This window comes from Taudactylus pleione, unplaced genomic scaffold, assembly GCF_031769625.1.
Source record: "Taudactylus pleione unplaced genomic scaffold, aTauple2 ptg001573l, whole genome shotgun sequence".
Lineage (NCBI taxonomy): Eukaryota > Metazoa > Chordata > Amphibia > Anura > Myobatrachidae > Taudactylus > Taudactylus pleione.
Genome location: NW_028285970.1, coordinates 7,244,356 through 7,259,600, shown reverse-complemented (window position 1 = coordinate 7,259,600; position 15,245 = coordinate 7,244,356). Strand labels below are relative to the sequence as shown.

General features: G+C 43.0%; 1 protein-coding gene across 4 annotated transcripts in view; it reads right to left on the bottom strand.

Moving 5' to 3' along the window:
* CEP78 (centrosomal protein 78) overlaps positions 1 to 12,887 on the bottom strand; it is a 76,084-nt gene extending 63,197 nt beyond the window's left edge. For 2 of the 4 annotated variants that reach the window (XM_088464074.1, XM_088464076.1), the window contains exons 1-3: positions 12,722 to 12,887; positions 10,742 to 11,012; positions 5,998 to 6,173 (exon numbers count right to left, since the gene is read on the bottom strand). In XM_088464074.1, the coding sequence (XP_088320200.1) occupies positions 5,998 to 6,173; positions 10,742 to 10,994 (429 nt within the window). In that variant the 5' untranslated portion in view covers positions 10,995 to 11,012; positions 12,722 to 12,887. Of the gene's footprint in view, positions 1 to 5,997; positions 6,174 to 10,267; positions 10,341 to 10,741; positions 11,013 to 12,721 lie in introns of those variants that run through there. The other 2 variants (XM_088464075.1, XM_088464077.1) reach the window with 2 other exon arrangements.
* Positions 12,888 to 15,245: the final 2,358 nt, after the last annotated feature.

Here is a 15,245-nt window from a genome sequence, read left to right as displayed (position 1 = left end):
ATGCTGGAGATCGATTTCTATGTTGTTGCCCGCTCCCTGGGCTTGAAAAGAGGACATCCGCACTGGCGATCCTGCTCACACCTCAGTCTCTGTGGGTCACGACCCACACCGACACTGTGCTCTCGCAGTGGGAAGCAGTCAGGAAACCGACGGACGCAATCCCGACCGACGGCTTCCCGGCTGTCTAATCCCCGGCAAGGTACAAATGACAGGCGTCGAAATTCCGACGTCTGTCATTTTACCTACACAGGGAGCCTGACACCCGGCTTACCGATCAAAGGAAAGCTGAGCGCAAACAGCAGCTAGGGGGGGGTTAGGGTTAGGCACCCCTCGGGAGACTTAGGTTTAGGCAGCGGGAAAGGGGGGGTTAGGTTTAGGCACTGGAGGAGAGGGGTGGGGGGGGAGGTTAGGGTTAGGCACCTCTAAGGGAGTGTTAGGAGGGAGAAAAGATTATGCGGTCAGTGGTAATACATACCGGTCCCCTTGCAGCTGCTGTGTGGCTGGACCTCTGCTTCTTGGTTGGGACCTGCCAGCACACAGAGTCAGCTGACTCTCCTCCCTCTTGGTGCTCCGGGTATGCTGCCCACATAAAAATTGTCCCTGCTGAAGACTTGGAGCGGTCTCCTCCCAGGACCTTTCTGCTTCTGCCTGGGCTGAGTAGATCATCCCCTCGCCTTCTGATTAATCCAGGGTTGCTGACCGCGGTGTGCTCACCTTTGTGCAGTGTGGAGACATTTCCTCCATAGGTGGCCTGGTGACTCGTCCTTGGAATTTCTCTACAAGCTCCTCAGGTGTGGTGTCTCCTATTAGTGGGGAGTCCCCTTTTGTGAAGCTGGAGCACTTTGTAGTTTCCATCTCCCAGTGATTACGTAGGATGGATGCCTGTAAATTATCACTTGCTCCCGTTTCTGCAAATCTCCCCCCATTCTGCTTTGTGCGGACATCCAGAGCCTTCCAGCAGTGAGCAGATTATTGTGATTAGAAGTACTTTTTGCTGGTGGAGCTACTGGTCACCACTCAGACATGGACCTCTTGTTACCAAGTTATCTCAGCCCCTGTGTAGGTGGTGGTTAAGGACAGTTAATGCTTTGCTCCCAGGATGCAATGGTCCCTACTCTGATACCCTGCCCCCGAGCCAGAGGGACCTCAGGTCATGACAAGCCTAAGGCCAGAGGAGGAGAGGAGAGAAGAAAGACTGGTACACACAAGAACACATTCTCACATAGAAGGAGACGGGAAACAGATGACCAGGAAACATAGCCCATAGAAGTCAGTTGCGTCAGGGCGGGTGCCCTGTGGACCCTATGGACTTCGAAGAAAGAGTTAACAAAGGTAAGTTTTACCATAACTCATTTTCTTCTTCAGGGTCCATAGGGCTCCACAGGGAGATCTTGGGGATGTCCCAAAGCAGTTATTCAAGGGTGGGGACACTCCTGGGCTGAGAGGAGAATCTGGCGTCCAAATGAAGCATCCTAAAAGGCAAATGTATCGAAGACATAGAACCTAAGAAAGGTGTGAACAGAAGACCACGTGGCCGCCTTACAAAGCTGCCCATGGAGTGACCCACAGAGCAAGTGGAATGAGCAATGACAGTAGCCGATACAGGAAGGCCTGTCTCCTTGTAAGCCTGTGAGATAGTCATGCAAAGCCATCTAGCCAATGTCTGTTTATTGGCTGGCCAACCCTTCTTGTGAAATCCATAGAGCACAAATAGGGAGTCTGTTTTCCTCAGAGAACTGGTAAGGTCCACACAGATCCCGAGAGCACGTTCCACATCCAAGGAGGCCTCACCTACCGAGAGGTCTGGTGATTGGAAGGCCAGGACTATGATTTCCTCATTAATATGGAAAGGAGTGATCACTTTGGGAAAGAAACCAGGGCGAGTCCGAAGAACAGCACTGTCCTCCTGGAAGATTAGAAATTGGGAGCGACATGAGAGCGCCCCTAAATCTGATACCCTTCGGGCAGACGCCATAGCCTGAAGAAAGAGTCTTCGCTGTGAGCCACTTGAGATCCACAGATTTCAAAGGTTCAAACAGAGTGCCCTGTAAGGCCTGAAGAACCACTGACAAATCCCACAGAGCTACAGGAGGGACAAAGGGAGGTTGTACGCGGAGGACACCTTGAAGGAAGGTGTGGTCATCCAGCAGTGAAGCAATTCTACGCAGGAACCAAATGGATAGAGCAGAGATGTGTACCTTCAGCAAGTAAAGCGGAGTCCAAGATCCAATGCAGCTTGGATGAAGGCCAGGACTCTAGAGACTCAAAACACATGAGGGTCATAGCTTCTGACATCACACCATTGGAAGTAGGTATGCCACACTCTATGGTAAATCCTGGCAGAGGACAGCTTACGCGCTCTGAGCATTGTTTATTGTGCTTGGAACCCTTAACAACACATACCTTAAGACAGTGGTGAGGCCATTTCCTCCAGCCAATATTTTCAATTATTTTTTTTTGTCTGTATTTTTGTGCTCCTTTCCAATATTAGTATGCGTTCTCCATCTTTACCCTCTCTTTGTTTCTCCCCACCCTTAACCTCTCTGACTGCCCTGCTCTCCTTTCCCAGATTTCCACTTTGAGCTCTATACTTCAAACCCCTTTTTTAGTGGTTGTCTTGTACCAGTAGTTATGTGGGGAATCAGAATGAATGACCACCGGACTCCAGCCTGGCGGCTCAAATCCCGACTGCCGCAGCCCGATGGTTTGAAATCCCGACAGCGAAGGTAAGTCCACTATCCCTACCACTCTCTCCCTTAACCCTAACGCTCCTTTAGGGGTGCCTAACCCTAACCTTCCCCCCTAGTGCCTAACCCTAACCTCCCTTCATTAGTGCCTAACCCTAACCTCCCTTCATTAGTGCCTAAACCTAACCCTCCCTTCCTCTAGCCTAATCCTAACCTTCCCCGTGGGGGGTGCCTAACCCTAAATCCCCCCGGGAGTCCCTAAACCTAACCCACCATCCCCGGCTAAGTGTATACTTACCGCGGCTGAGGACGATCGGTCCGGCGTCCTCCCGGGATTAACATAGATGTCGGTATTTCGACGCCTATGTTAAATCCTTTGCCGGGATTTCTTTGTCGGGATTGAGACTGGCGGATCTCATAACTACATCCCGTTACGTGGTGGCTAGTCCTGATCATTCTCTCAGTACAGCATATTTTCAAGAAGTTTCCAGTTGGACTCATTTAATATGAACTTTGATTTACTTATTGCTTATTGATAATTCTTGACTGCATATTTTACAGTATAACTATTTGTTGCAATTGCCTGCCTTGCTTCTGGCACTTAGTAGCCCTAATTATTGATTTTTTTTCCTTTTTTCTTGTTTCTTTAAGCACTCAATAGGGTCATTACATATATGATGTGATAGTATAGTATAATAAAAGTGGAAGACCACAATATTTAAATATTTATGAGTACTGAGCTAACAATACTTTACACGCTGCTCACCTTTGTTTGATATATTTTACGGTGTAGTATATATATATATATATATATATATATATATTTTATACTAGTAACGGCGGCACTCAGGGATTAAATAAAGAGACAACATAACCATTACTTTGGTCAACGTTTCAATCCTGATGAAAATGCGTCTGCATTGACCAAAGTAATGGTTGCGTCGTCTCTTTATTTAATCCCGGAGAGCCGCCATTACTAGTATACTGTGCATGGGGTTTTTAGCATAAATTAATGACAACAAACTGCGTGCTCAAACTGTAATGTAAACAATGTTGACAGCAATCGTAGTGCTCCAATGATCAGTCCCAGATATAAAGATAGATAGTGGGTTTCCTCTCCTTTTCAGAGATGTTTTGGAATTGAATTCCTGTCAATCTTTAGATATTACAGGATGATGAAAACACCGTATTCAGGATATGCGTTCATTCCTTGAAATATAGCTGATAAACACTCACACCAGAAATACACCCAAACAGAAGAGGGCCAGTAGGCCACTGTCAGTAATGGATAAAACACTTCCACGACAATTTTAAAAATGAAATTATATTTATTTTATAAGAACAATAAATTCCATATGAAGTTGCTTACATCAATTTGTAAAATCATAGAAATTGATGAAAACCCAACGCGTTTTATCCCTAAAGCGGGACTTCCTCAGGGGTACATCATCATGTGACTAAATCAACAGTCCTATTGTTAACCATGGAAGAACCATGGCACAGTAATCAGCTAATGGGAGACGTGGTGAATAGGCACACTTAACTTTTAAATCCACAGATAAGAGGTGTTTAAACCCAATATTGCATAACGACCCTTCAGGACACTGCTGTTAGCTCAACGTGCTGCAAGTTTCACTTGCAGCACATTGAGCTAACATTAGCAGTGTTCTGAAGGAGCAACGAGAATGCAGGAGGGCAGTCACTGAAGAGAACTGAGGGACCAGCTCGGTACAAGTCACTAGAGGTGGTTCCTGTGAAGGAGGTGCGGCTCAGAACAAACGAGCTTGTGTCCAAGTGGCAGAGATCACCAGAGTGTAGCCCACTGAGGGAAGGAGCTGGCTGCCCAGGAAAAGTAAGATCACAGACTTCCACTTGAGCGGAGTTGGGTACTGCAACTAGTATATTATATATCTATCTCAGAGGTACTGGTGTGCAACCTAAAAAACAAATTTTCTCCCTTTCAAACATGTGCTAACATATCATGATTAGCAAAAAGTCCCATAGCCTTTACATTGCAAGTTCTCACATGAAGTGCCTACAGTACTTGTGCAAGATTATACTGTAAGGTAATTTGTTCTCATAAACCTAGCCTCAAAACGCCATGCGGCATGAGCCGACTGACTCAAGTGAGTCACCAGATCCCGTGCAACTCTGATTGAGCCAAGCGTCTTTTTCGCCCAAAAATGCATCTTTTACCTCTTTTCCAACAAAAACCCGGGTCCGACCTGGGCTTTCAGACCTGGTTCCAACCTAGGTCAGACACCGTTTACACAGCACAGTCAGATAACCCGGGTTGTGTCATTTACACTGCACCATTAGCCAGGTTCATCCTGGTAGCTACCTGGGTTGGATTGCTGGGTCACTTGACCTGCGTTATTTTTCAGGGACCCTTTTACACTGAGCTGTGACCCGGGTAGACCCAGCAATAACCCAGGTTTTTGCTCTGGTGTAAAAGGGGTATTAGTCGCACTGTGATGCGGCCAACACACACCAGAAGATTGCACAAAATTCAGTTGATATGTGAAACTTATATATCTGTGTGCGACGGAGTCTATAAACAAAGCACAACAGAACTTGGCGTGGGAAAAAAAAAAAAAACTGTGGCCGCTACATCATATACAGATTCAGATGCAGTCGCACACAGATATACAAGTGTCTCATATGAAATGAATCAGATTGCAACTAAGAAGCATTTTCGGGCGAAAAAGAAGAAAAAAAAATAAAAAAGTAGAGTTGCGCAGGACCCGGTGTGCAGAAAGGATCTGTTTGGCGCGACTCTGTATGTCGTTGTACTTTTGCACTCTACAAAAGAAGTCAAAGGAAATTCTTAGATAATAGAAACCATGGTCTCTAACAAGTGATTTGACTATATGTAATGAAAGTAAAAAATTGAGGCTCTAAGTGAATCAGGGGTTTGAAAGAGGATAAATATATATATATATATATAAAAAAAAAAACCTGGGCTCTTGGGACCCCTGGCATTAGCATAACACAACAAACAAGCGATGACAAAATAGGTACAAATTATAAAAATAATAAAACTGTTCCGAATTCATTGCTCGTTAAGAACACATCCATACTACTAACAATACTACACCCTATTATTTTTAATTATTAGTGGTCTTAAAATTAACCAATGATTTCTTTAGATATATACAATCACAAATGCATTTATACATTATCTTACAGCATACCGTAGATTTCATACAGAAATTCACAACCGGCCACAATTATGGAGAGGTCTACATATTTTCTGTATTTGTAGCTGTGTAAAAGCAATCAGGTAGGTATGTTTATATAAAATACTTGCCTTTGCTAAAGTTAGCAAATCTCTTTCTCTTAAGGGCAGTCCATGGAGCTCTAAATCTTTCAAAGCACTTGACACACTCAAACAAGTTGTTATTGCCCTACATAATTGGAATGTCATGTCCTTTGACCGAACAGGTGGAATACGCCGACGAAATTGGATTCCACATTTTTCGGAATCTGTTAAACCAAAAATAAAATAGTATGATTATGAAGATTCAGTTTTGCTTTTGTTTAGGGTTTTTTAGTTTTGCTTTTCATCTACAATGGTAAATGTGGGAAAGATAAAGGCGCTCCAAAAATAGGGATCAGCCTGCGTCAACACACTGGCGTCTTCCCCCGTGACCCCTGGAAAGATGGCGAATCTGAACTTTCTGTGGTCCGGGAGATATGTTTAAGTTACCTAGGTGACACAAGATGATTGTGCCACTAGAGGGGGACCTTACATAGAAGGAGATGTGATTGGAGGCCTCTTATATACATCTTATGAGGGAGGGTCTATTAGAAACCTTTGGACTACACTGATCTTGGATGGGGTACGTTCCAGCCACATACATACATATATTTTCTGTTAACATTTCTTGTATTGGAACCTGCACGTAATACATTTTTATTTTACTTACCTCGGATATTGGTATGCATGTGAAGAAAAGACCAACTACCCACCAAAAAGAATAAAATATACCTCTGTATGAGTCCTAGAACTACTGTACTGTTCCCCATGAGTACTGGTAAGCTACCTATATATTGAAAAATATTGTTTAAAGAAACCTTTATATATGTTTCCAGCTGCCAATCATTATTGTGAGTTTTGGTACGCATCCACTATCATAGAAGCATAGAATTTGACGGCAGATAAGAACCACTTGGCCCATCTAATCTGCCCTACTATCCATCACCACGTATTCACTAGTCGTTCAGAGTTATGAATATCTGAAAGAAATCTTGATGTGTTTTCAATAATTTTATCCCCTGTGAGTTGGTGTACGCATCATTTGGTCAAAGTTTTGGGAAGTATACATATTTCATGGTTGGTTATATAGAAGTGGATTTTGCCGATTGTTTAATCTTTTCATGCGCTAAATATTGTTATCCCTTCTTGTCTTTCCATGTCGTGCATATTTACATCTGACGATTGGAGAAACACTCATCAACAAAGAAACAGGGAGCCTTAAGGAGGACACCTCCATATTAACGATGTATTACCATGTTTTGTTTTTCCTACATTTTTATTAACCATATTATACATTTATCAGCATATCTTTGTCATTCCACCTCGCTTGCCCCACACCTAATTTGGCCGAATAGGGAGCACCAGGTGTCTATACCATCTTTCTATAGAATTAGTGTGGAGTTAATTCCCTCCCTTTGTTAATGTTACAACCTCCACTCTTCTGTAGGAATAGTCATCAACCAACGATAGTTAGGAAACATCTAACATCTGCCACCGATGTTCGATGGTTTGACCATCAATGGTGGAGTCAGGGCTCTGTGCAAGCTAGTCCTTCCACACCAAACTCTCCTTGTACAAAAGGAATTGCCATGCTGAAACAGGAAAGGACCTCCTCAAACTCCCATATTTCTCTAGAATGTCATTGCATGCTATAGCATTATGATTTCACTTCACTTGAACGAAGGTACACAAGCCAAACCATGAGACAGTACCAGACCATAATTCCTCCACATTTGGACAGGAAGCATTTTTCTGCATTCACAAAACCAACATTTGTCACTCAGACTGCCAGATTGTGAAGCATGATTGTTCACTCCAGATAATGCATCAGAGTCCAATAGTGATGTGCTTTAGACCACTCCAGTTAATAATTGGCATTGTGTAGGGTGATTTAAGCTTGGGGTCAGCTGCTCGGCCACGGAAAACCTTATCCATTAAGTTCTGTATAAACCGTTCTAGTGCAGCTGTTGCTTCTAGAGGTAGTTGGGTAACAATAGGATGTACCAATTACCCTCAGTTGCCAAGCAGGATACGGCTTTCCTGCAGATCATGGTGACCAGTCAGAAGATAGGAGGAAGGAGGAAGGTACCCTTATACATCCCAAAATTGCTGACTCATTACCATAACAAAATCAGTACTGTATACACAATTGTGCAGTACCAGGGGTATTATTATTAATTAGAAACTCACTGTGTCTTGACAGGCAAGTGGAGGTGAATAGTTGGAAGGGGAAGTCAGATCGGCACTCAAATCTTTAACCACCAAAGGATGAGCACACAGTCAGAGTCGCTGAAAGGGACTAGAAGACAAGAAGCATTGGAAGCAAGGATAGTGCTGGGCAGGAACATGAGGGAGGAGGGCCCTGCTTGTAAGAGCTTACATGCTAAGAGGAAGGGAAAACAGTTGGAGATTGGACTGGGGAGAAGCGAAGGACAGGGAGGAGAGAAGAAGATTCAGGAGGAGGGATAGTAGACTTTGATGAAAAGATATTTTGAGTGAACGTATGAAGCTGGCAAAATTCGGACAAAGTCTGACTTGGCAAGGGAGTGAGTTCCAAAGGAGAGGGGGCAGAACGGGAAAAAATCTGGATGGAGAGCATGAGAGGAGGTAAACAGGGTGGAGCTGAGGTGGCAATCGGAGGAAGAACAGAGGGAATGGGAGGGGCAATGAGTTTGAAGATGTAGGAGGGGTTGAGTAAGTAGGTGCTTTGGGTCAGAAGTTTGAACTGGATGTGGAGCCAGTGAAGCAGGTTGCAGATGGGGGAAGTTGACACAGAGTTAAAACATGATGGACTGAAGTGGGAAAAGGTGAGTAAGGGGGAAGAGTCAGGAGACGATGAGTGTGTGGAAAAGGGTATCAGTGGCATCAGTAGTGAGAAAAGCCCTAATAATACATTTATTTCGGAAATGGATGCAGCAAGAATGACTTATACAGATGTGTCCTCATACACCTAGCACCAATATGCCATACGGATCGAGATGCCTGGCTTGAGTGAGCCAACAGGTCCCATGCCACTCTGCTTGCGCCTTTTTTCTCCTGAAAATGCATATTAGTTGCAATGCGATGCGACCAAGATGCACCAGGATACTGCACTGATTAATTTGTTATGCAACACTTGTATATCTTCGAGCGACTGAGCCTGTAAACGAAGCATAATAGAACTTGGCGTAGAAAACAGCTGGCGGCTACAGCATTGTAGCACTTCGTATATACGGTAGATTCAGACCCAGTCACACACAGATATACACATGTCACACATCAAATTAATAAGTGCAGTCTCCCGATGCATCTTAGTGGCATTGCGACTAATGCGTTTTTGGACGAAAAAGATGCTCTGTGCAGAGTTGCACGGGACCTGGCATGTTGGGAGGGGCTGTTTGGCATGACTGCAGCAATAGTGTATGAGGACTCATCTGTAGATCAGATAATGAGGAGTAGAGTATGATGTGCAAGCAGAAAACTTGAGAAACAGCCTGGAGGGAGATTTTGTCGAAACAGAGTGAGGAGGGAGAGGGGATGGGGCCTTGGAAGGAAGGAAAGGTGATGAGTTCTGATTTGGACATATTTCATTTAAGAAAGCGCTGGGAATCCAGGAAAAGATGGCAGAGAGGCCACAAGATGCACACGCAAGTACTCCGGGTGAGAATTTAGGGGAGGAAAGTTAAATTTAAGTGTGATCAGCATACAGGTGGTAGTGAAGACCGAAGGAGCTGCTGAGTTCTCCAAGGGAGGAGGTGTAAAGGGAGAAGAAGATAAGGGCACAAGTGATAATTTCTTTGTGGAATGCAGACAGAGAAAAAGAGGCGGGGTGGAGTTATCGGCAGAAAAAGAACAGTTAGTGAAGTAGGTGGTGAATCAAGAGTATAACTGGGCTGTCAAAAAACTGCCAATCATCAGCAACTTTGACCGATAGATTCAAAACAATAGAAATAAATGCTAATTTAGGCTTGTTCACCATTTATTTTTAGATTTTAAATCTACTGGTCAAATCGCAGGCTCTGACAACACTTTGGTTAGCATATATACCCCCTAGTCCAGGGGTTCCCAAACTCGGTCCGCAAGGCACCCTAACAATCCAGGTTTTATGCTTGTGCATAGATGGTATAATCAAACTGACTGAGGTACTAATTAAGTCACCTGTGCTTAAGTATAAATACCCTGAAAACCTGGACTGTTAGGGTGCCTTGAGGACCAAGTTTGGGAACCACTGCCCTAGTCTGTAAATGTTTTGTCTCCAGTATTGGGTCTCTCTGTGATGCCATTTTTTTTTCTACTTTTTGCCAGCTGATCAGACTCATGGGTAGAGAGACACAACACTGACCTGGAGGACTTTCAGGGCATTGCAAGACATCATAGATGTCTCCTCGCATGACTCCACTTCCTCTACCAGTAGGTGTCCTCCAAGGCTCTGTTCCTGGTCCTCTCCTATTCTCCAGTTATACATCCTCTTATGTGTGCTCACTAGCTCTTTTGGCCTCCATATCATCTCTATGCTGATGACACTCAGATCTACCTCTCCTCCTCTCTCCTCACTTGTATCTTCAACTAGAAATCACCTCATTCCCAGGTCTAAGAGGATGAATTGTCAGCCATTAAAAAACAAGTTGGAATTTAGGCATAATCACTACCAAAGATAATGAAAAAAAAATTCCACATTATTGTGAAAACATGCAAATTAATAAGCACCATTTCATGTTTATATTAGAGCAACAGACTATTAAAAGCCCTAGATTGATTTAGGAAATACTTTTCTTGTTTTTGCTAAAAGTTTGAATAATGATTTGGTTTTACCAACCTGACTCTCCAAGTCCTGATTGATGGCAGCTTTTTATAGACACACGTGTTAAATTCTTGTTGATTTTCAAAGTATTCAGAATGGGTGGCCAGTCAGACAATTTTATTCGATCTGCATTAAAACATAGGGCTCCTTGTCGGAGATCGGCCTTTACAGCTTGTAATGGGACACAATCTTGCAGGACACACAAGTAGTCATAGTGAGACCTGAAGTCCACGGCTCCTTGTCGGCGTATTCGAACAGAGTCAATCATGATTTGCTAAAAATGCTTCTGTGTAAAAAAGAAAAACAATAAAAGGTAGTTTAATCGCACTGACAAAATGACAACTATGAAGTTTACAGTCAATTACTATGCCACAACAGATACTGCAGACAGTAAAGGCAATATAAACTAGTCCTCTACACAGCCCATTGTGTTGAAAAAATGTATATATAAATAATTCATTTTTAATTATTGTATAGGGATCTTTCATTGGGAGGAGTTTTAACCTTTGTAAAGAAAGAAAGAGTTTTGTAAAGAAACTAATCAGTATGGAATGTGATTATGAACTATATTGTTATTTATCATTTTACTATAGTAGCAGATATAACTTACTGTACGTACCACACTTCATATACTTTTTGTACTTGGTCCTCAACCAAAATGATCATTGTCTTTTCTATAGGTAATTATTGCACAACTAAGGTCAAATGGAAAATAAGTATGTACCGTACTACTGCTATAAACAACATAATTTATTCTGCCACAATAATTCTATATAACATAACAGATGAATCACGAGCACAAACAACAGTTTTCCAATCATTGTTGCTGGTAACGGTACATACTGTAAATAACATATACTTCAATAAAATTGGTCTTAACACTAATTAAAGCTATATTAAGTTCACTACAAATGTTAACCCATTTTAGAAAAAAAAAAGTACAGGTCACATGACAAAAATAAGGAGGATAGGGGGCTGACTACAATGGCAATCATAAAGAGTTTATATAGTTAAGTTTAATGAAGGACAGTGAAAAGAAGCTTATCAATGCCTCCATAGCAACAATCACAGCAATAGAAGAGGGCATAGGTACAGACTTAAAGTTTGTTTAGGGTACTTATACATGGGCATTAAGAAATAAAAAAACACTAACTGAAGCATAGGTAGGGTTGCCCATCGAGGCACACAGCATCGATACTCGATGGGCTATAACCATGGGCAGGGAATCATGATCGAGCCATCTATGGTTGGTGGCTGCTTATGCACACACCTGCGGCATTAAATCTCCCCCATTAATGGCAAAACCATTGACCATCGGCCACAAACCATCAATGGATGGCCGTCCCTAATTATAGGTAAATTCACCTCACTTCAGGGAAGCTTTGAGACAAATGTATTTCTATAAACTGCAAGGTCCACTGGGACAGAGACTAATGTGAATGATTAAATATTCTTTGTATAGCACTACCTACTATATAGGTGCTCTACCGTATAGACACTATTATTAATCATAATAATGTGACCCTAAGCTACTTTTCAGTGTTATGTACTATACAGTGTTTTGAAAGTCGCCTCTACAGAATACACCTATATTTTACATAGCGTCAATCATTTCTGAATGCTCCAGGCAACATCATCATTGTCACAAAACAGGCACTTGTCAGAAAGTGTGTGCACACAGGTCTATTCACTTACTCTATAATACCGACACACCAATTATAATGTAAGTGCTAGGCTTTTTTGAACCCAACATTTTAGTGTTCATGTGTATGAGCCCTCAGGAATAATTGTACCAGCTAATGTCAGATATGTGCAGAATGGACCATTATATTATGCTAATTGCAGTTACCAGCAGAAATATACAGGTTATACTTCACAATGAATAACAATGCTGGGGAAGCAATGCACATACAGCTGCACACTACAAGAGCGCTGTATACAAAGAAACTGGAACGAAATACAAGATGCGCAGAGTGTAGCAAGCTAATGACATACCCGCTGCATGGAGTGCACGGCAAAGCCCCGGATGCAGTGGCTGGTCTAATAGCAAAGTAGAATAGGCTCCTTGCTTATCGCTGCCATGTACAGCCGCCTCCGGCTTCCACCATACTAGCGTTGTGTTGTTCCCTTGGTTTCCTAACCGTCTTGCAGCGTCCGCCCTGACCCCTCCCCCGGCCGCTCTTCCTCTTCCTCACACTCCCCGCTCTGACCTCCATACACCCCTCTCCTCTTGACTCCTCCTACATTCTTCTCCTTCTCATCGACCCGGCCTGTGCCTGTCCCTGTGTGTAATATGTACAGTTATTCATGCAAGAAAACAGTTCATCCATATCATGTGAACGCTGGCTGCTCACTGCAGTTATGCAGCCATGGTATTGTTGTGTGCACATTTTATATTCTCTTACGTTGTTTTCTTCAGCTATGAGTTTGAGAAAAAAATATTTATTATTGCATTATTATTTTTCAATTACTGGTTAATAGAGTATTGCATAAACTGCTCCGTACCGAAAACTTTTTATTTGTGCACTACTTATTCCAGCAAACCCTGGCAGCCTTTAACTGTGTTTATGCTGGTGCTTTTTAGACTCGAAGCCCAGTATATCCATGCCTGCCAGATCATGCTGGTGTTTGTCGTACAACAAGCTCCAGCATACCCTGGTATTCAGGGCTCACTGGTGATATCTGTAGTGCACAAGAGAAAGAAATGCAGACAAAAATTTTAATGCAAGGAAAAAAATAAGGTACTTGTGTACTTTATGGACTCATTGCAGAGAGAACCCAATGAATGTTTTATATGGTACTTGTGTACTTTACGTACACAAGTACCGAAAGTTGTACCCACCTAAAGAAGAAAGTTGTCATCTCGCAGGCTCACTGCACTTTCCACAAGGTTATATTCCCCCGCTATGCCCACTTGGATGGTAGGGAATGACGCTGGACACTGGCTGATGACGTCAGGGTCCTCTCCGTGAAGGGGATTTAGACATTACCATGATTGATAATAATGAGTGTAGGACACTTGGGTTCTCTCTGCAATGAGTCCGTAAAGTACACAAGTACCAAAAATAATTCCACACATATACTCACGGTTACCAATTTATAAATCCAGGAGTTATCCTCTCTTCCACCTTGTACAGTGTGTGTGAGAAGATTTAAATAAAAATCTATCAACAATGATGAGTCACATGCATCTGTAGCATTATTTCTCTTTCATCCACTAGGGGACACTGGAGGTGCTTACGCTGGGGTATAGAAGCGTGGATAGCTGGAGCTGGCACTTTAATTCATTTAGAAGTGTGAAGCTTCTCTCCCTCTATTCCCCACCAGCCCTCAGTTTAGAAAATGTGCCTTTGGAGCTGGTCACAATCTGCTGTGCTCCAGCAATACATTTGATTTTTGTTTTAATTTAGGTAAAAAAAAATTTACTACATCTTTTACACTTATTAGGTACCCTTCACCACCTCTCTAAAGGTGGGGTCCGGGTACCTGGTGCCCTGTTCTTAGTAGAAGCAGGACAGTGCACAGTGCTTTTCCTAAAAGCAACTGACACCTCCTTATTGCCACAGCACTTTTCTACACAGTGACAAGGTCACAAGAAGTGCTGAGCTGAACGAGAGAAGAGACTTCTGAGGGAGCGCAGTGAGAATACTCAGCTGCACATCCCCCGTCTGCCGCCCCACTTCCCGACGCTGGTTTAGAGCAGCACTACAGCGATGCTCTCTATCTAATAAGTCTCCCCTCTCCCCGCTAGTTTAGAACATTGCGGGCTGTAGAGAGGCTGACAGCTGCCGCACCACAGAAAAAGAAGATTCCCTCCAGCACACTGCAGCAATATTAGCAAAAATACTTGAATCCTACATGATAATAGAAATTCAGAGGTATTGGTTGCATACATTTGCAAATATATGATTAAGCGCTGGGCCAGCATCAAGGCTTCTCTATACCGGCATCCCTAACATTAAGTGGTTCACATCCGAGGCGCAGAGCAGCCCAAAAGAACCCAGCCAAAGACCACTCCCAGGGCATCACACATAAAATGGAAGAAAGGTTATAGTGAAGTATAGATGTGTCAAGATAATCAATAAGTGTTAATATAATAAGAAATAATTAAAATTACATAAATAATAAACAAACAAATGTAAAGGTGATGAAAAAATATCTATGTGAATTAAGTGGTGATGCCCTGAAAAAGGTCCAGCCAGAGCCACTCCGGGGGCCCCATGCCCAAACGCTCACCCCAAAATAATTATTGCTACAAAATAGTAGCACCCACTCTGGGTCATATAATTACAATGAATGTACTGCATGATAACAGCTCATGTATAAGCTGAGAGCTGACTCACCTAGGAGGTACCCCAAAAACCTCCAAATGGCACAATACGGACCAGCACATCCTCCCAATGCTGGCTCCTTTCATGCCTCTCAGAACTGCAAATAGAAAGTATAGTGGTCACTCACATCAGCTTAATGATATTGCTCAGGTGCTTGTAAAGGGCGGGGTTTATACTGAACCATAGAA